Raw genomic sequence first — 20,920 nt, 5'->3', positions numbered from 1 at the left:
CACTGAACTAGTAATTTGACCCAAAGTCCATGCTGTTCTGCTTCCAGCAAGTTCCTAGGTATCCTGAGCTTAAAGCTGGTGGGGGCGGGCAGAATAGTTTTGCCCCTCCCCAGCTCATGTGACCCTTTTAACTTGGGTGATGATGACTTTGGCAAGAAATGTGCTGTTGACAGTATGTGCACAAATTTATGTCCAAGCCATACCTGGGAATGTGTGGTAGTGATTAAAATATTTTCCCACATTTCCACTTTTGTGGGTATAATCATGTAATCTTGCTTTTTCTCCTTTCAGTGGACTGCTCACCACCCCTCCGCCCCCCCCCAAAAAAAAAGAGAGAAAGGAGATAAATTGAGTTAATTATCATTATATATCTAATAGGAAAGAAGAAAACAAAGGAAGCCAGTTTCTATGTCAGTGAAAACCATTTTTGTAGGCTATCTGGCGAAATGTTCTTGCTGCTTAACTGGTGTAACTTAAGATGTAACGACTTCTGCATAGAGTTCTCCTAAAAACTCGGAAAACTCTTTAGCTTTTAGAAGATGGTATGGTTTTCTCCTTTCTTCCCCTCTCTCCCTCCTTCCATCCTAACCTTGCAGAAGTAACCGGTATTGTTCAGGACCACTTTTTTCACTCTCTGTTTTGGACACACGAGTTTTCAGCTGTGCTTGTGTATGTACACCTGTGTATATGCCCAGGCATTCCACGCAGCGCACGTAATGAGGAAAGAGGCTTATCTCTCTACATTCATCCGTCGGTTCTTAATTCCATGACCCACGAGGCTGTCAGGACCTCAGGGTGTCCATTTATTAAATAGTTGCTGTTTTGACCTTTTAGGCATTCACATGGGTAGTCCGTCTCTGCTCTTCATAAGGACAGATTGTTGCTCAGTTCTTTCAGTTTGCTTGAGATGAGCCCGGTGAGAACACAAAGTTTCAAGGAGGTGCTGAAGACGGTTAAAACTGATGGGGCTGCTGGTAATCAGGCAGCCTGAGAGAGGCATCCGAATGGGCTGTAGGAGGGTCCATGGAGGAGCTGTCTGCCGTCCAAGTTCTTTGTCGTCCAAGTTACCGCAGGGCGGCTTCATTATTGTGTTTGAAGTAGATCCCAAAGACATCAGATGTTCTCATTTGAAAGTTCATAAACACATTCCAGAGCTAAAAGTAAACGACTTTTACTTAGCCATAGCTTAATACACCTTTGTGCTTAAAAAGAAAAAGAAAAAAAGACGCCTGACACATTTTTATGGGAAGTGGAAAAAGCCTCATTTAAAAGCCGGAAGTGGTTGGAAGTAGTTATAGAAGAAACCTAGCATTGAGGTTGGGTAGATTTTGGTATAGCGCACTGTGCAAATGCTTTGGGGAGACACAAACACACGAAGAAGTGGTAACAAACACCAGTGCAAGGCAATATATGACAAAAGCTGCTGATGTACATTTAGAAATCTGAGAGAGGAAGAGAGATTCCTGCCCAGGGTAATAAAGACTTCGTAGAGTGATGTTTGAACTCGCTTTTGAAGGGTGTGTAAGAGCAAAGAGTATGTTTTATGATCTCTGTAAGGACAAGTACAACCTGTGTTCGCTTACCACTGTGTCTGTGCCCCCAGCCCAGCGCCTGGCATAGGGATGGCATGTAAGACATTTTAGCTGAATGAATGAGAGAAGAAGGAAGGAAAGAAGGATTTCAGTGTTTAGGAAGAGCAGAAGTCTGTTAGGTGAGGAACACAATTTGAATCGCAGCAAGGGCACAGGCGAGGCTGCCCAGGCGTTTGGGGATGGGATTATGGAAAGCTGTTTGGATGTCCGTTCTGCTGGTTTATGATGACAGAGAGACCGAGCAGAGCTCTCTGCTTTAGCACAAGTACTCCCATGGCCGGGAGGCGGGCTCCTGTTAGGTCTGTTAGGCTGCGACAAGGACCATGGTTATAGCAACGGGGACAGAAGGGCCAAGAGGGGAAGAGGCTAGAAAGGGTGGCGTGACTGTGCTTGGGACTGATGAGATGGGTGAGTGGAGGAATGGAAGGTAAGTTCAGGGTTTCTGGCTTGGGTGACTGGGAGGAAGTGACCATAAAGTAGGCTACGTCTGTCAGTCAGAAGGAGGGCTGCCTGTTTGGTGCTTTGTTTTATTGGGGGGTGGGGAAGCGAAGTAAAAAGTGGGGGGTCTATAATGAAAGTAAAAAAGGAGTCTTTGTGATCTTTAAGCAGAAAGTAGACAATGCGTGTCCTGTATATTTAGGTATTTAATTGGTGAAAATCTGGGGAGGTGGGAGTGATGGCAGATCTCAAGTTCCTTGCTGGCTAATTTGAGTTGAGCTTAAGTGTGGCATTCATTGTTTCTTTAAAAAATTTTTAAGCTTTAGTTTCAATTTACATTAAAAAAAAATTGGTTTCCTTAATCAGCTGAATATTTCCAGGCCCCCCAAAGAATCAATGATGAACAAGAACCATCAAAGCATGTCATAGTCCCAATCCTCAGTAACTTGGAAATATCTGGTAAAGAATCTTTTTAGGGCCGCACCCGTGGCACATGGAGGTTCCCAGGCTAGGAGTCGAATCAGAGATGTAGCCGCTGGCCTACACCACAGCTCACAGCAATGTGGGATCCGAGCTGTGTCTTCGACCTACAGCACAGCTCATGGCAACATTGGATCCTTAACCCGCTGAGCGAAGCCAGAGATCGAACCTGCGTCCTCATAGATACTAGTCAGATTCGTTTCCACTGAGCCACCATGGGAACTCCAAATCACAATTATTTGTGATTGACAGTGAATTCCTTAATGGAAAATCATTTGTGTGAACTAGTTTTTGAATGAAGTGTTTCATGTATTAATTTAATATTTTGGGCTTAAAGATGTTCATGTCCTAATTGATGGATTGAAGACTTTGCTAGTTTGGACTTGTTCTTTTGTTATAAAATTTAATTTTCTTTTAAGAACCAGAAAAGATGATTTATTTCAAATTCGCTCTCCTTGATGTGTGTATGCTAGTCATGCATCTCCCGGTTTTGTCTGGGAATGTGGCATTTCAGTGAGGCAGCTTGTACAAAGAGTTGGAAAATCATGTCTTAAAATATCAAAGCAGTTTTGGAATTTATGGAAAGTTTTCTCAAATGAATCCACATTTCTCCCTTCTTAAAGAATTTACCAATTATGATTTATTTGCTTTTTTGGGTAACACTCAGATTCTATTATTATGATTCCATTGATTGTACAGTTTCACTGTAATTCAAGAATAGTTTTAGAAACTCCTAAGGAATAAAGGGCTCTCTGCTTATATGCAGATGGTGCCTGTTTGCGAAACATCTTTCATCTTTTAGTGGTTTTCATTCAGGTTTTCTTGATGACTAACTACTGCGAGTACTTTCTAGGTGCTCCTTGCTGTTGGATTAGCTGTTGACATTGCTATCAGTGCACCAGCTACTAATAGCTGCCTCCTGCCTGTAATAGGTCTGATGAGTCTACTATACTATGAACATAGAAACCAGATATCACATTTTATTAGCCTTTGGTACAAAATAAGACTAAAGTCAGAATGAGACTGAGATGTCTTATAAACAACTCTAAAGGGCATGGGTTTGTGGCAGACTTTAGAAGAAACAATATGACTTCGTTTTTTTGGTTTACTTGTGATTCTCACTTATGTTCCAGATGGAGATTTTCTGAACTGGGGATCCTTGTATAAAGGATTTCTTATTCTATATGTTCCTCTTCCTTCTAACAGAGTGTGGAATTCATATGGCATTTATATTAGTCCTGGTAATCAAATTAGTGATGATCTGCAGCTGAATTAATCTGAAATGCTAGAAACTTTTTATTTTTCCCTAAACGTGAGTTAAAGAAAAAGAGTTAAAAAGGTCTCTTCTGGGAAGTTGTGAAGGTGGGCTTGTAAAATAGTGCCTTTCCTGTTCTGCTAGGCCCTTTCACTGGTGTCAGATGTCGTGCTTTATTCCATATGCCCTAAAGCAGATCGCCTACAGCTCTAGAAAACCCAAAAGGATAGGTTTAGGATGATATTTTCTTGGCCACACCATGGTATGCAGAAGTTCCTGGGCCAGGAATTGAACCTGAGCCATAGCTCTAATCAGAGCCACAGCAGTGACAAGGCTGGATCCTTAACCTGCTGGGCCACCAGGGAACTCCTAGGATGACTTTAACATTGTAAAACTCTCAGATACAATTGAAGGGGCTCTAAGCAACAAGAAGTTGGAGTGATGCATAATTGGGATGAGTCTTTTTAGATTGGGGGTTACTTCTGGGACAGGTCACATTTGGAGCAATCAAGTCCTGAAGATGCAGGCTGTGGGGAGTCTGTGGGGATGGTGCTCCCAGCCTCTCCCTGCATTGGAGAGGTGGGCCGTCTCCCCATTCTCCACCTCTTACTGTCCTTTCCTAGGCTGTTTTTGTCAGTTTTGTCTATTTAGTCCAATTTTGTACCCAAAGCTAGTAAAACCTGATATCTGATCTCTCTCCCCACATTTAACCTGGTGTATAGTTTAGAAGGATTAAATGGAAGAAGGTAGTATTTTTGCAAATGAACCAACCTCATCTCAATCTTTCATTCATTTACTTTGTCACATCTGTGCCAGGTGCTAGGGATGTGTTATGAACCCATTTAACCCAACCCTGTTCTCATGGGGTTTGCAGTCCAGTGGGCCTTAGGAAAGCTAGTAAGCAAATATTCAGACGTAAGACTACTTGTAAGTTCTCTGAAGGAAAGACCTCTGGTTCTTTGGAAGCATATTTCTAGGGAACCTGGCCTGTAGGGTGGAGATGTGTGTGTGTGTGTGTGTGTGTGTGTGTGGTGGGGGAGAAGAGGGGTGAGGATGGAGGTGGGGGTGGGAAGGGTAAGGGCCGAGTTCTCTGAGGAAGTGTGACTGCAGCTGAGACCCAAGGTTAAGAGGGTGTTGATTAGGCCAGGGAGGGTCATGTGCCAAAGGCCCGAGGCAGGAATTAAAAGAAATAGCTTACTAGTACTAAAATGGGGGAAATGGCACAAAATAAGGCCCCAAAGAGAGAGAGGTAGGGGCCGTACCACCCTGGGTCTCACAGACATGTTTGAGGGTTTTGGTTTTAATTCCAGAAGCTTAGAGAAGTAATGTGATCATTGCCAGGCTTTGCGGTAATTGTGTTCCTTTCTGGGCCTCACTTGCTTTATGACACGTGAGGAGGGTTAGTCTTCTGTGTTCAGGGAATCGGTCACCATTCTGTTTTCTTTTTTTTTTTTTTTTTTTTTTTTGTCTTTTTGCTATTTCTTTGGGTTGCTTCTGCGGCATATGGAGGTTCCCAGGCTAGGGGTCCAATCGGAGCTGTAGCCGCCGGCCTACGCCAGAGCCACAGCAACGCTGGATCCCAGCCGCGTCTGCAACCTACACCACAGCTCACGGCAACGCCGGATCGTTAACCCACTGAGCAAGGGCAGGGACTGAACCCACAACCTCATGGTTCCTAGTTGGATTCATTAACCACTGCGCCACGCTGGGAACTCCACCATTCTGTTTTCTATTACAGTCATGTGTGTACTGTCTGCAGAGCCCTCTTGCCTTCAATACCTTCCGTTAAATAAAGGAGGTGATTTCTGTGGGAGTGAATTTTATTTTATTTTAATTAATTAATTTTTTTAAAGCAAGAAATAGATTTATTAAGATAAGATGCTTGTGAGAGGCACAAGCGGCCAGGCACAGAAGCTCTGCCCCTGTGGGAGTGAATTTTAATCTTGCCATGCATTTCTGAAGCAGCCTTCTTTTGTTTTCATTAATCTAGGACTCAAAGGAGTGTTTCATTAATTAACTTACTGCAAAGAGGGAGGTCACAGGATTATAGACCCAGATGCTAAAGCTTCCTTGACGTCATCTAGTTTGTCCTTTGGCTTTAAGGCAGAGTGGCAACACTAACCCATTTTACAGAAGCAGCAGCTGAAGCCTTAGGTGGCCCTGCTGTTTGCTCCAGGTTAGTGGTAAGTGGAGAAGGGTTCCTCAGATTCCCAGTGTCGTGTATCTGGACTTTCCTCGAAACCTAGGTCATGTACCAAAGGTGCAAGAGTGAGAGTCGATGCTGAGGTTCCCTCTTTCCTTTGTGAGCTCAACAAATGTCACACTTTTTGCAGGTAGTAGTAGGGATGTTAAGGTTCCTGCTTTATGAAGCTGCTTTCTGGCCTGTGGGTTTGTTCTTCAGCCATGTAGAAAGCATAGTGAGTATGCATATATAACTTCTATATTATATAATGGGCTGTGCTATATAATAGCTATTATATATAATGGCTAGGAATGTGACATGATACACTATACTGTACTATATATACTACACGACACCATACTGTTCTATGCTATACTATACTGTACTATACTACACGACACTATACTGTATACTATACTGTACTATACTACACTATTCTACACTGTCCTATGCTATACTGTGTTACACTACATTACACTATTCTACACTGTACTATACTATACTGTACTATTCTATACTACACTATACTACACTTTTCTATGCTATACTATACTGTACTATACTACATGACACTATACTGTATACTATACTGTACTATATACTACACTATTCTACACTGTCCTATGCTATACTGTGTTACACTACATTACACTATTCTACACTGTACTATACTACACTGTACTATTCTACACTACACTATACTACACTTTTCTATGCTATGCTATACTGTACTATACTACACTTTTCTACACCATACTATACTGTATTAAACTACACTACACTATACTAGCTGGAAAGAACTTTAGAAGCCATGTAATTCAGCAGTTTCATTTGGAAGATGAGGATGTGGAGTCCCAGAGAGGCTAAGACATTAATCCAGGGACATTGAGTGACCAAGGTGGGACTTAAACGACTTTGCTTCCTAGTGGTCTTTATTTTTTCATCAGACTCTAGGTGACTGATACAGAGCTGGGAAGCTCCTAAGATGCGAAGCCTCTCTTCCCTAGGAAGTTGCTGTTAATGTGTCTGTGGTTTGTTATGCTTGAGCAAAAACTCAGACTCATACTTTGATCTTAGATTAGCGTTTGCTGAGCATTTGAGGCCTTTTTGACAGGTGATCATTATGAATTTCAGCCATGACAGGATCTTTATCAGCAAACTGGAGGGGTGCTGATAATACCCTAGTAATAGGGAAAATATTATGTAGAGTGTATAGCTCAGAGGTTTGTGCTGATTTATCTCACCAAAATTTTGCACATATGCACACGCGTACATGTGCGCACACACACGCAGTCTCACTGAGTTTTGGAAAATAGTGCTATTTTAGCATTTATCACATGGTGATTATGCTTGCTTGTCTTCTCATTGGGTGGTGAGTCCCCTGTGGGTAGGACTCATGGTTAGCTGGCTTTCAGTAACATTTGAGTGAATGAATGAATGAATGAATGAAGAGGCGAAACATGTCAGCAGTGCTGGTAAAAAAATTGATTGATAAGCTGGCACGACTTATAATGATCTTATAGAATTTTTTCATCCTATTTTTTGGTAACATCATCACTCTCTGATTAGTACTCTAACTTGTAGTGCTTTGCTGAGAGTAGGTGGTCATATATCTTGTTAAGTGAGTATTGCTGCGAATATAGTTTATCTTTTTGCTGAGGAGTTGAGCATTTCCAGATGAAACTTCTGATATGGAGAATAAGGTACAACAGTGCTTTAAACAGTGGGAATGGACTCACTTACTTTAGACTTCGCTGGAAAACCAAACACAAAATAATGATGTATCATAAATCTCATAATGCTTGTGAGAAGAGCTATGCATGTTGGGTATAACAGAAAGGTTTCTAGACCCAACTTCTATTTCCCTTCCCATCGTAGGGAGTGGGCGACCCCAGTAGACATATTCTCTGCTCCCTGGGCTCCCATTTCTTGGTCCTCCCCAGAAGAGGCTCAGCCTCTTCTCCCTACTTGCAGGACTCCAGTTCTTGTAATTTCTTTCCTATCAAAACAGGGAAGAATTTGATTTCAGCTATGTATACTTACTGAATAAAAAGAGGTTGACTGCTTTTCACTTGATAATTCGTGAGTTTCAGTCGTTATTGACCCGTAATTTGCCAACCTTACAAGGGGAAATTTATATACAGATAAGGGAGATTTATTCATTTGTTCATTTGTGCACTCATTTTAATAATAATAAAATAATATATCCACGTTTCCCTTGTCCCAATAAGACCAGATTCTCCCTTCCTGCCTGACCCTAGAAAATGGGGTTGCGGGGGCTTGCTTGGCTGTGGCTCTGGAGGCCTCTTCCTGGGACTTGCCCAAATGCAGAAGACACGACCATGTGTCATCAACCTCAGGCTTAGGAGCCCTCAGCCTTCAGGTTTCTTTCTTGTGTCTACAGGGCTTATCTCTGCCATTTCCCCCCCCCCTGCCTTTTTCACTGTCCCCAGGTTGATGACCTTTCATTTCTCCTCTTCTACCCGGAGTCCAATTCTTTCATTCTCCTAGCTACCCAAGCACATATTTTATACATTTTATCATATTTGACTTATTTCAATTGTTATCAATTGATTTTTGTATTTTAACATTTCTCTCCAAGCTAATAGTCTGGCTTATAAATGTGTTTTCATTTTCCTCACCTCTAGTGAGGGAAGAAGCACATTGTTGGAAGATATCTTCTTTGTTTGTGGCATTTATTATGCCTAAGTCAGTGATAACCTAGCGTGGTGTGAGAACTACGACCCTTATTTTCAATGCTCTTAACACTTTCAGAAATGTATTTAGCTTGTTAGAAAACTATATATATATGCATCTATATGTATATATAAACTATACTATTAAAATACATGTATACTCTTAGAACTGTAAGCATTGTAATGAAATGTATAAATCTATAAAATGACCTTAAGGTAGAGTTTATTGGCTTTATATTTGTCTGTGACAATTCTGACCTTTGAAGACTTACACGAAATTGCTCTCAGCTGTACAGAATTTTTGACTGACTTTCTTAGTGTGACGTGAAAGCCATCCCTCCCTTTTGTAGGATATAAAACCTGGTCCACTGAGCTTCACCATATTATGTGGGTTAAGATTGCTTGTTTTTCTTCTACTCTTAACCTGGGGCTGTGGCCAAGACGGAAGTATGCCTTTTTCACTGTAGCCATGCGATGCTCTCATAGCAACTCGCAGCTTGTCTCTTTGATGGGGCAGTAAAGGGGAGTGAGGAGTATATCCGCTTCTATTTTTCCATCCTCTCCTCTTCTGGGTCCCAAACTGGCTTTTTGGAAATATGATCCCCTTGAACGAAAGGGGACAGGAGTTACCAAGGCCCAGTCTCACTGCTGGGAAATATGTGGGCCCCCGAAAGGGGAGGACATTGTTGTTAGTTGGTACCTGCCTCATGATACTTGATTATTTCCCTAGTTAATTCAAATAATTTCTCTATTTATATTGTTTAATAGTTATTTTTGTTTTTACTTCATTTTAAAAATCTTGGTCAGTGTTGTCAACAAAGAACATTTTCTGGAGTGATGGAAATGTCCCTTATCTGCACTGTCCAATTTGGTAGCCACATGTGGCTTTTGAACTCTTGCAATGGGCTAATATTATGGGAGAACTGAATTTTTAATTTATTTAACCTCAATTAATTTAAATTTAAATAGCCACATGTGGCTGGTGGCTGCCCTGTTGGAGAGTGCAGCAAAAGGGGAAAAGGAAGGCACTGCAAGCAAGGAGACCAGTGTGAGCAGAGGCTTGGATAAGAGCATGCGGGGAGTGTTTGGGGATGGGAAATGGACATGCTTGTTGGAATGAAGATTCCACATGGGACCTGTTAGGAGAGAAGGCCTGCCTGGAAGCTAAGGGTGCGATGGCTAGGGCTTGGATTTCTGAGCCAAGGAATTATTTCAAAGGGAGTAAAGAGCCATTAAACATTTTTAAACAGTGGGAGGATATGTGAGAAGTGAGATTTTTATGAAGATTATTTTCTAGAGTGGAATACAGGTTGATTAGGCAGGAGAGAGAGACAGAATTTAAGCACTACAGAAGTGAGATGAGGAGTTCCCATTGTGGCTCAGCGGGTTAAGAATCCAGCTAGTATCCATGAGGATGAGGGTTTGATCCCTGGCCTTGCTGTGAACTGCAGCTCAGGTTGCAGAAGTGGCTCAGATCCGGTGTTGCTATGGTTGTGGCATAGGCCTACAGCTGCAGTTCTGATTAGACCTGTGACCTGGAAACTTCCATGTGACTTGGGTGCGGCCCTAAAACAAACAAACAAACAAACAAACAAACAAACAAGTGAGATGAAGAAGACCTGGACTTTTGTCGCCTAAGTAGGAATGGAAAAGGAAGGGATGACTTAGAAAAGTAGCTTATTTGATATACAAGAATTACATTAGTATTTATTTGTTGCCCTATTGTGATTGGGGGTTTCATATCTGAGTGACTGAGAAAAGCAAAATGTTTTCAGTCTGTCTGGAGGGCGGATTTGAAGGAAAGATGGATAGAGTTTTTTTATTTTTTTATTTATTATTTATTTATTTATTTATTTTTTTGGTCTTTTTGCCATTTCTAAGGCCAGTCCTGTGGCATATGGAGGTTCCCAGGCTAGGGGTCGAATTGGAGCTGTAGCTACCAGCCTATGCCAGAGCCACAGCAACAGGGGATCCGAGCTGCGTCTGCAACCTATACCACAGCTCACAGCAACGCCGGATCCTTAACCCACTGAGCAAAGCCAGGGATCGAACCCGAAACTGCATGGTTCCTAGTCGGATTTGTTAACCACTGAGCCACGATGGGAACTCCGAGGTTTTTTTTTTTATTTTTATTTTTTGCCTTTTTTTTTTTGAGCTGCACCTGCAGTATATGCAAGTTACCAGGCTAGGGGTCGAATTGGAGCTGTAGCTGCCGGCCTACGCCACAGCCACAGCAACACTGGATCCAAGCCACGTCTGTGACCTACACCACAGCTCATGGCAACACTGGATCCTTAACCCACTGAGCAAGGCCAGGGATTGAACCTACAGCCTCATGGATACTTATTGGGTTCATTACCACTGGGCCACAACAGGAACTCCCTGGGTTGAGTTTTAGACATCCTGAGTTCCAGGTGATGGAAGGACCCATAGATAGGAAGTCCAGATGGTGGAAGATGGAAAAGACTGATGCTGGATCTTAGGTTAGGAGCCGTCTCTTTTCTATAGTGTTATCATTTAATTCATGACAGCAGTTGATCTGCAGACTGGTGACTGTATCCTGGAGATGAAAGGGAGACAAGCCAGAGCATCTATAGGGAAAGTTCAAGGAAAACGAAACTGATAAAAAGACCTCTGTATTTAAGATGCTTGAGAATTGACAGCAAGGTTTGAGTGGAATAGTTGGAATTATAACCAATAGAGTCCATGAGTTTTATGACTAAAAATAGGTGATAAATAAAACCAGGAAGTGGAGGCCACATGCTTGTTTTGTTCATGTTGGTTTTTTTCACTGTGGGCTTTTTAATCCTTTTTACTTAATGTCCTGGCAGGGAGATAAAAGGAGGTGGAACTCAAAGCTGGCCAACTAGTTCCCTGTTAGGAGAGACTGGCTATAATAACTGGAGGGCACTGGCGGGGTGAAACCATTCGTTATTTGGATTAGTATGAATCAGTTATATACTGACCCCTACTCCTAAGGTAATTGAAACTTGATTGTAACTTTAATGAAAATAAATATAAGCATTGGTATTGCTGAAAATTATATTTTTACTAAATATTACTTTAAAAAAAAATCTCAGTTTCTATGCAGATTTTGGACCTCTGAACTTGGCAATGGTGTACAGATACTGCTGTAAACTAAACAAGAAACTGAAAGTGAGTATTGTGCTGATGTTTATATTTTCATATTCAAAATTTGAACTGTGAAATCAGCTTAACCAACAGGATTGCTGTCCACACACCATTTAGTTAGGTGATCTTAATCTTTGGAAATGTATAAGTATTTCACCTAGAAGTTGAAATTGAGCTACCTGATTATCCCACAAAGGACATGTTAACCTCTTTCATTTTTCAGAGTCAGTGGAATATGAGCTGAATGAAGTCATTGGAATAGTGATCTAAGAAAGAAGGCACGAATCCTTTCAGGTTGCAGTTAACGAGTCTATCAAATTCCCTCCTAGGGTGGCTTTTCTGAAACCTTCAGGTCTGCTTCTGGACACTGTTACCCAGCAATGGAGGGGCTGGCTCATCACTGCGCAGCAGGAGCTCGGGAGCATAAGCTTTTTCTCTCTGATCAACATTGGCATTTTTTGCCTATTTCTTGAATCTCTTCTCTGTAGAGTTAACAGCCAAGTGAGACTGATCAACTAGCAGTGACAGAGCGTAGACTGTACCTGTTAAGACAGAATTTGGTCATACACTCTATATTCATCTGTATTTTTTATTTTATATGAGGCTTTTTTTTTTTTTTTTTTTTTTTTTTTTTGGTCCTTTTAAATCCTAAGCATATCTGAGGAAACATGGCTCCTATACCCCTAGTTTTGGTAAACTTACTTCATCACAGAAATATGGACCTTTTTCTCCCAGTTTTCTGGGTGAGGACCTTACATGTGATGTTCCAGTTTGGAAGGTGAAGACTGCAGAGCATGCTCTTAAGGATAACCACTGCACTATAACGCTTGGAGAGTTTCGTCTTTTTGCTGGGTAAAATGTTACTGGTGTGACACAGTGCAGTGCCTCGTACATTTTCACTGCTTAGTGATAATTTTTTTGATTTGATTGATTTTTATTGTACTTAAATGTAAAAGGTAGTGTGTCATGGAGAATTTCCTGTAAAATATGATTTCTTAAGTAAGTTTTTGCCATTGATTTTAGATGCCAAATAGACATGGAACGATACCAAAGAGAGATTTTTTAAAGTCAAAAATTGAATTAGGGAGTTCCCTTTGTGGCTCAGTGAAGGAAGAGTCCATGAGAATGCAGGTTCAATACCTGGCCTCGCTCAGTGGGTTGGGGATCTGGCATTGCCGTGAGCTGCGGTGTAGGTCGAAGATGCTGCTTGGATCCAGTGTTGCTGTGGCTGTGGTGTAGGCTGGCAGCTGTAACTCTGATTTGACCTCTAGCCTGGGAACTTCCATATGCTGTGGGTGAAGCCCTAAAAAGCCAAAAAAAAAAAAATTGTATTATATAAAATCTATTGTAGTTACCTTTTTTCATTTTAAAAGTTTTATTGAAGTATAGTTGATTTACAAGGTTGTGAGTAATCAACTTTTTAAGAAATTATTTTCTGAAGTGTTGTATGACTTGAAAAAAACAGAGTATGCAGTTCCTTTAACTAAACCGATTTATGTTTTTCAGAAAGGAAGCTGTTGCCTATAGCTTAAAAAATAAAGTTGAAATTTTTATAATCACCAAGGAAGCAAATAATATCCCCAAAAGGATTTAGTAAAAATATTAAATGGACTTTTAATGGATGAATTAACAAGGAAAGGATGATTCATAAATAATCGAAATTCATTTCTTCCCTTTGAGGATCTAGGAATTTCTTTGCTTTCTTCATTAGTCCTGTTAGTATGTAGTTGATGTGAACCAAGTATTAAAATCAGCAGTGTGGGACCTGTCACTATCTGGCGTGATCAAAGAGAAAGGAATCATTATTACAAAAACAAAGCTTCAGTCTGACTCAGTGTTAATATAGAACAATTAAATAAGAGTAGGTGGATTGAATTAAAGATGATTTTCCTACACATTCTATACCAAACAGTATGGGTAAGTACGTACAAGAACTTTTTTTTTTTGTCTTTGGTCTTTTGAGGGCTGCACCAGTGGCATATGGAGGTTCCCAGGCCAGGGGTCCAATTGGAGCTGTAGCTGCCGGCCTAAGCAACACCAGATCCGAGCTGCATCTGCGACCTACACCACAGCTCACGGCAATGCCGAATCCTTAACCCACTGAGCGAGGCCAGGGATCGAACCCGTGTCCTGATGGATACTAGCTGGGTTCATTAACCACTGAGCCACGATGGGAACTCCTTTTTTTAAAATTTATTTTTATTTTTTTAAGAACTTTTTTTGATTTGTTTTCATTTACAAAGCTTTCTTTCGACATTATAAAAATTTCGTAAAGTTCAGGCCGTCCTCTTGGTTCATTTCAATGATCAGGTAATCTGTTGGGTGCCTGGATTGAGTGACGTTTTTAGCTTTAGTGCGATTAGTGGGGCCCTTGTTACTTGCTGAGGGAATGAATTTTAAATGCTATTAAGTTATAGGTTATCCTGATAAAGCATATCAAGTAAGATCTTTTTATTAGGAGAAAAAGACTTTACCAGTTCAGAGCTGCAGTAGCTTCAGCCTTGTGGAATCTCAGTTTCTTCACCTCTGAAATAGGGATTGTAGAATCACAGAGAGGTGGTTAGGATCACATATGTATAGAGGTTAGAAAATACATCTAAGAGAACTTTGTAAATTTTGAAGTCCTATATAATATAGAGTTGCTAAGGTAATATATGTGAATTCTGATAGGAAGTACAGTAAAGACAGTTCTCCAACAAAGTTCGTGAACACCTTCTCAGCCTCACAGCCATCATTTCCATATGAGAAAGCTGATATAATTTTAGGACTGTTATATGCTCTAAGTGATAATTAGTCCAGCCTCCTGATCTCATGGTGCAGAAAGGGAGTCCCAAGAGAGGCAGAGGACTTGCCCTAGGACTGAGCCAGATATCTGGGCCCTTGACTGCATCCTTCATGCTTTTCTCTCCACTCTCACTAGTAGCTGCAGCCTCTGGTTTATTCATCTTCTGCCTTCACCCACACCACCACCTGACGAACTTCACCTTATTCTCCCATAGTGGCCTCAGAGCTCCTCTGCCTCTTTTGCTTCAGGGACTGTTCTGGCACGTGGGCTACTTTGCTTCCAGGAACGCAGACTGCAGGCTTTCCGATTTTGAATGTACCCTCCTGATAGACACCTCCCACCCATGTAATCTCCAGACCTTCAATCTACCTATTCTTTTAGGCTATCAGCTCCCTTCTGATGTCTCTTGTCTGCAGCCCATGGTCACTCATTTTGGCAAGACCTTTGACCCCTTACTTCCATGCCTTTTGTCTTGCTCACCTTGACAGCTCCCCACCCTTGGCATCTTCCCAGAGGGTAATATCATGCACCCACTTAATGATTTACTGAAGATTGCAGTACCCTTGCCACTCCCAGCCTTGTGCTTTACCTTGAACCATGTTGCTGCTGCACACAATTGCGTGTGACCTCCAATCTGACTGGAATGCCTTTCCCCGCTGGTTTGATAACTCCTCATTCTTTAAGACCTTGTTCAGGCACTGCCATGTCTAGTAAACATCTCCTTGTGCTGCTGGGCAAGGTTAGAGATGCCTCCTTTGTGTTCCCATTATTTTGTGTGCAGATTTCTATTATTGATGAGTTACAATTCTAATTGAAATTATAATTTCAATTATAGCTTGCAATTTTCCATTGCATCTGTCTTTCTCACTAGACTATGAGCTCTTAGAAGATGGAGGCATGCCTTATGATTTGGTCTTCAAGTGCCCAGCGCGAGGTCACTGAGCTTGGTCATAGCACGGAAACTTCTGTTTACCTAATCACGATCCCCACAACTTACAGATCCTCTTTTATCCTCTTGCCTCTAGAGGGTTCAGAATGGCCTGCCCTTTGCATGTTTATATTCTCACTACACACTGATGTCTTAATCATTTGCTATCCCAGCTTTGTCTTCATTACTCTACTGAAACTGCTCTCATGACATCTTAAATACTCAAACTGATGGCACTTACTTGGTGCTCAAACTCTTTTATCTCTTTGAGTAATTGGCACAGTTTTAACAAATAACAGCTTCTTAGAATTCTTCTGAATGTTTTCCTAACTCTCTTAGGTACATTTTATTTTCTACTTGGGAAATTTTTATTTCTTCCAATAAAGCTTTCATGATCCCCCCCCATTTGATATCTTATGTAGATAGGTAATATTTGCAGTACATTCTATTCCAAACCCAAATTTCTTTTTTCTTTTTCTTTTTGGTCTTTTTAGGGCTACATCCACAGCATATGGAAGTTCCCAGGCTAGGGGTTGAATCAGAGCTTCAGCTGCCGGCTATGCCACAGCTCAGCAACACAGGGTCCGAGCTGTGTCTGCGATCTACACCATAGCTCGTGGCAATACCGGATCCTTAACCCACTGAGTGAGACCAGGGATTGAACCCGTGTCCTCATGGATGCTAGTCAGGTTCGTTACCACTGAGCCAGGATGGGAACACCTCTTGTTTTTTATGTCAAAAAGTTTTTTTTTCAAGTTGATGGTTATTGCTATTTGTGTGTGTGTGTTCTATTCCTAGTGGCCTTTGTTTTAATCATGTGAATTAAAATGGAAAATTATCAAAGTCTGCTTAGATTAAGAAACCAAAACCAGAAACCACTGTATCATCCATGAAACCTTGTTTCTTATTTTAAACTGTACTTTAAAAAGTGTGAATATTAAGAATTATACAATTGAAAAAAGAATTATACAATAATATGTTGTATAATTTCTGCTCAATAGTTACCATAATTAGGGAATCAGTCAAAGAAAGATTTAATGAAATGAGAACAGTTTGCAAAATTGTGTATGTTATTTAATTTAAAATGCCAATGATTGATAATTGTTAATCTGGTATTTCAAGAAATCCATAAACTCCTGAAATTATATATAAGATTTTGTATATATTTCCATTTTTCTTCTGAAGGATTCATAACTTTCTAGTAGATTCTCAAAGGGATTTTTGGCACAAACAATGCTAAGAACACTGGGCTAGAATATAAGAGCTTCTAAAAGAGAAGATTATTAATAAAAGACAAAGTAGTGGTATTTTGAAAAGCAGAATACCTTTTTTGAAGTTAATCAGTTAAGAAAATCTTTCAGTTACTGATTCACTAATTTAAAAGTTTTATAAGCATAATATGATTGAACTGGCTTTTCCTAAAATAATCAGTACAGTTTTAATTGTTTGATTTCGCTTTTCCTCAGAGGGAAATAAAACCCTAGCCAGGGGTGGGGAGAGGAGAGGAAGATCTAAGAGCATTGCTGAAAAAAGGGGATGTTTTCTAGGGCAGTGATTTTTTCTTTTAATACCTGCTCTTATGAATCAACAGGACCATTATGGTAATCTTGGGGTCTATTTTAAGAAGAGTTAAAAGAATATTGACAGAAGTGTAATTTTAAATGTACAAAACGTCCCGCTTGGCCCTCTCAGGATAAAAGGAGAAGAGGGGGTGGGCATGGTGAAATGGACGATTGTATTGAAGCACTGAAAGTACCTGGCAGATGGTAGGGGTTCCGGGAATGTCCTGTTGCTGAATGAATCAGTGCAGTAATCCTATCTGCCATAGTGTCAGGTGGTGTGGTTACAGGAACTCTTTTGACACAATGATCAGCCCACCCTCTTATTAAAACCACAAAAACATGTGGACGATTTCTTCATGAGGTTATCTTCTGTTACAGGTTCATGGGCTTTAGGGGGAAGAAAAGTAAGCTTCATTCTAGAGAGAGTTTATGCAGTTTAAAAAGGTATCAGGGTGTTAAAACAGCATTAATTCTCACGGGAGAGAGTATATATAGAGTTTGGAAAGGCATGGAGCCCTTATGCCTATTCAAAATCCTCAGGCAAGAAAACCCCTCTAAATCTCTTATAGAGAATCCCTAAATGCCTTCAAGTATATTATCAGTATGATCAAATAATCTTTATGAGCAACTTTTCTCTGACATTTTCACTTCTACTTTAATCAAAGGAGCCATTTCATTAATGAAACATACTAGGTTTGGAAGGTAACGGACCATGAAGAGACGCCTTTTTCTTTTTAAAGAAACTATTCAACCTGTTTTGTTTTAGCTCTAAATAAAAACATAAACCATATTTTGTTTTGTACAGCCAAAGAAAATTTTCAAGAATATCCCTTTCCTGGGAAAGTTGGAGGTAAAACATAGAGGTCCTGGCTGCTCACAGGAAGACCTGTTCATTTTATCGCTTTTGCAATGAGATGACTACTGATTGCTATGGAGACGCTGATTGCTGCGGCCATTACTGGGCTAGCCTAGTCACCTGTAAGAGAATGATGCCTTGGTCACCATGGTCCCTGTGCTGTAATCTTTTTAATCTGACCACCATCACTGGCAGAGCTTGCTTGTTTAGGGACGTGCATGGGCTCTATTTTTTATTAAAGGGCACATTATCCAGGCTGCACTAATGTCTTCCTTAGCCAATCAGGCTGATTCACACAGCTTAATTAAGTACTACATTCTAACCAAATGACTTGAAGATGCTACTTTTAAGCATGGCCAACAACTTTACTGAAAGGCTGCCCAAAAGTTTGTTTTGTTATATTGGCCATTAAGTCTTTTGTTTTTGTTTTTTGGCTTTGAGCTTAATTGCATCACCTTTTGATTTTGAATGATTAAGTAGTCTGTAGTGTCCTGACCTAAACCGAACAAGTGCATGATTTGTGTCTGTCGTCATAATCCAAGGATAGCCTGGGGCATTTGTGATTTGTGTAGCATGTCATCATTTTCTCTCTGAGTTGTTGCGGCTTGTTTTTCACAGCGAGTGATCCCACTAGAATGCCACCTTTCACCTAGCTTTCCTTTCTGAGATAGCTAATGTCTCTCTGGGGTCTGTATGTATTTTTCTGTCATAGCAGTCATTGTACTTTGGTTTACAAGTACCATCAAACATTTATGTTATGTTACATTTATATGACACACTTGCTTGTCATGATTTACATGTAAGAGTGGTGGAACTTTAACTCTCACTCAGGGAAGCAATACAGGTCTGGAAGTTTCATAGTTTTGATTATGTTAATTGATAGGTATTCAATACTAAATCCCATCTTTTAGCTACTTTAAAAAAAAAATCTTGTTAAATGAAACGCTATTGTGCCTGTAATTAAGATCATTCCGTTGTCGTTGCTGTGCTGTGTTTGCACCTCTAGGTAGTTCTTTTCCGTTTGAAATAAGCCTTGGCCAATGTTTCCTCCTTGTTTAGCAGGAAATAGTCATTAGAGTTGTGAGCACTTAGGAGGCTAGAGACTGGGGTTTTGCTCCCCTTGTTACCATGTGGCTCTGCGCTGTGCTTGATATGCAACAGCTGCTCAGTTCATGCTGCCTGAACTTCAGCCACAGTGTCCCAGGGCTCAGATTCAGCAAACTGATTGCCTGTGGGCTGCGTTCAGTCCACAGACATGTTTTTCGGGCATGAATACTCTTTAACAATTTTGAATTCCTAGGCAATATCTGCAATTTATGAAAACTTTCATTTAATTATGGATTTCTGACTTCTAAATATTGCAGTATCTGATCACGGGTCCAGATTCCTGGGAGGGAACAGCAGGTGGGAGCTAGGTCTGCTTTGGATAGGGCATGCTTCTCTAGTTTGCCAAGTGACCCACTCCAAATTCTTGGGTCCTGAGAGCACCTGAATTTGGAACCTCTGGAATAATGCCATTTAAGGTGGCTTAGTTACTGAATCATTAAAGGAACTCTTCCCTTAGGTGTTACCACCTGGAACGCAAGAACTTAAAGACTGTAAGAAAGTTCCCCGAGGAATCTGGGAAAATGTTTCTGTTTTTTAATAACGTGTTTTAAAAGTCAAATGGCGTGGAGTTCCTGTGGTGGCACAGTGGAAACGAACCTAACTAGTATCCATGAGGATGCAGGTTCGATCCCTGGCCTCGCTACATGGGTTGGGGATCCGCTGTTGCCGTGGAGCTGTGGTGTAGGTCCAGATGTGTCTTGGATCCCACATTGCTGTGGCAGTGGCGTAGGCCTGCAGCTATAGCTCCGATTCCACCCCTAGCCTGGGAATTTCTATATGCTGTGGGTGTGACCCTAAAAAGCAAAAATAAATAAATTAAAATTAAAATTAAAAAAGTCGAATGGAATTTGACGATTTGGAATTCCTAAAATAATTTAAATGTCTTGGGGCTACTTGACCAGATGGACAGTATTTTAGGATCTTGACCAGATGGACAGTATTTTAGGATCCACATAGAACATTTCCAGGGGTGAGACCTTTTCCTACATTTTCATGCAGCTCTTTCCCAAAATTTAGCACTATCTTAGCATAGTGGATTTCAGTGTGTGGGCCTTGGACCGGCAGCATCAGCATTACCACTGAGGAACTTGTTAGAAATGCAAACTCTCAAGCCCTTCCCTGCTGATCAGAAACTCCAGGGGTGAGGCCAACAATCTTTGTTTTAATAAGCCCTTCAGGAGACTCTGAACCAGTCTGTTAAAAGAGGATGAAATATAATATGGTAATATAATAATAAAAGGTAATTTAGACTGAAATTTAGTTTAGATTTTATTTCTAAAATTTTTAAAATTATTGGCCTGTTCAACCAGAGAATTATTTAACTTTTGAACCATGGAACTTGTTATGGCCTTGTAATTGAGAATAGAGGTTTCCATATGTTGTTACACTCAGTGACAGGGTTCTAGATTTCTCCCCATCTAGAACACTTGCTGTGAGAGCAATCAATTCTCAGATCTGAACTAGGAGGTATTAGCTGGGTGTGGTAAGCCAGGCCCTTTCTGGCTCCAGGCTTATGTTCACTTAGTAAAAGAGAGACACAGCAGACTCATTATACTTCATCTTTGCCCAGGGCCCTGGTTTGCGAGCCACTCTGTCTGGTCAAACTGGACCTCTCTGGCATTGTTTTACTGCTTGGAGAAATGATGCAATGTAGCAAGTGACCAATAAATATTACTATAGTTATTGCTATTATATAGAGGGATGGCTGTGTCTACTTATTTTAAGAAGATTCAGCAGGCCATATACTCCAGTTTCCAGAGAGAAATCTAAAATACAGTGTGGGTAGTGACATTATAATTGGTCACGGGCCACATGTAGCCTTGCTGCAGAGAAGGCAAATAATCCAGATGTCTTAAGTATTCCTTCTGTGACATCTTCCCCTCTATATTTAAGACTATATTCATTTC

At 40.7% G+C, this 20,920-nt stretch overlaps 1 protein-coding gene across 26 annotated transcripts in view; it reads left to right on the top strand.

Annotated features, from left to right (window-relative positions):
- The window catches only part of CDC14A (cell division cycle 14A), a 169,405-nt gene that overhangs the window by 6,711 nt on the left and 141,774 nt on the right, over positions 1-20,920 (top strand). For 12 of the 26 annotated variants that reach the window (XR_014844658.1, XR_002343573.2, XR_014844656.1 and 9 more), the window contains exon 3: positions 11,724-11,799. The exons of 5 other annotated variants lie outside the window; for them this stretch is intronic. Coding sequence is in view for 10 of the 21 variants with exons in the window: in XM_085023852.1 (XP_084879978.1) it covers positions 11,724-11,799 (76 nt within the window). In the remaining 11 variants the exon portion in view is untranslated. Of the gene's footprint in view, positions 1-11,723; positions 11,800-17,855; positions 18,029-20,920 lie in introns of all 26 variants that reach the window. 9 more of the 26 variants (XR_002343572.2, XM_085023851.1, XM_085023850.1 and 6 more) reach the window with 2 other exon arrangements.

Source organism: Sus scrofa, chromosome 4 (genome assembly GCF_054392235.1).
Source record: "Sus scrofa isolate SSC_HxYL_T2T_F1_AM1 chromosome 4, Sscrofa_HxYL_maternal_Yorkshire_Landrace_v2.0, whole genome shotgun sequence".
Taxonomy (NCBI): domain Eukaryota; kingdom Metazoa; phylum Chordata; class Mammalia; order Artiodactyla; family Suidae; genus Sus; species Sus scrofa.
This window is presented reverse-complemented; position numbering and strand designations above follow the sequence as displayed.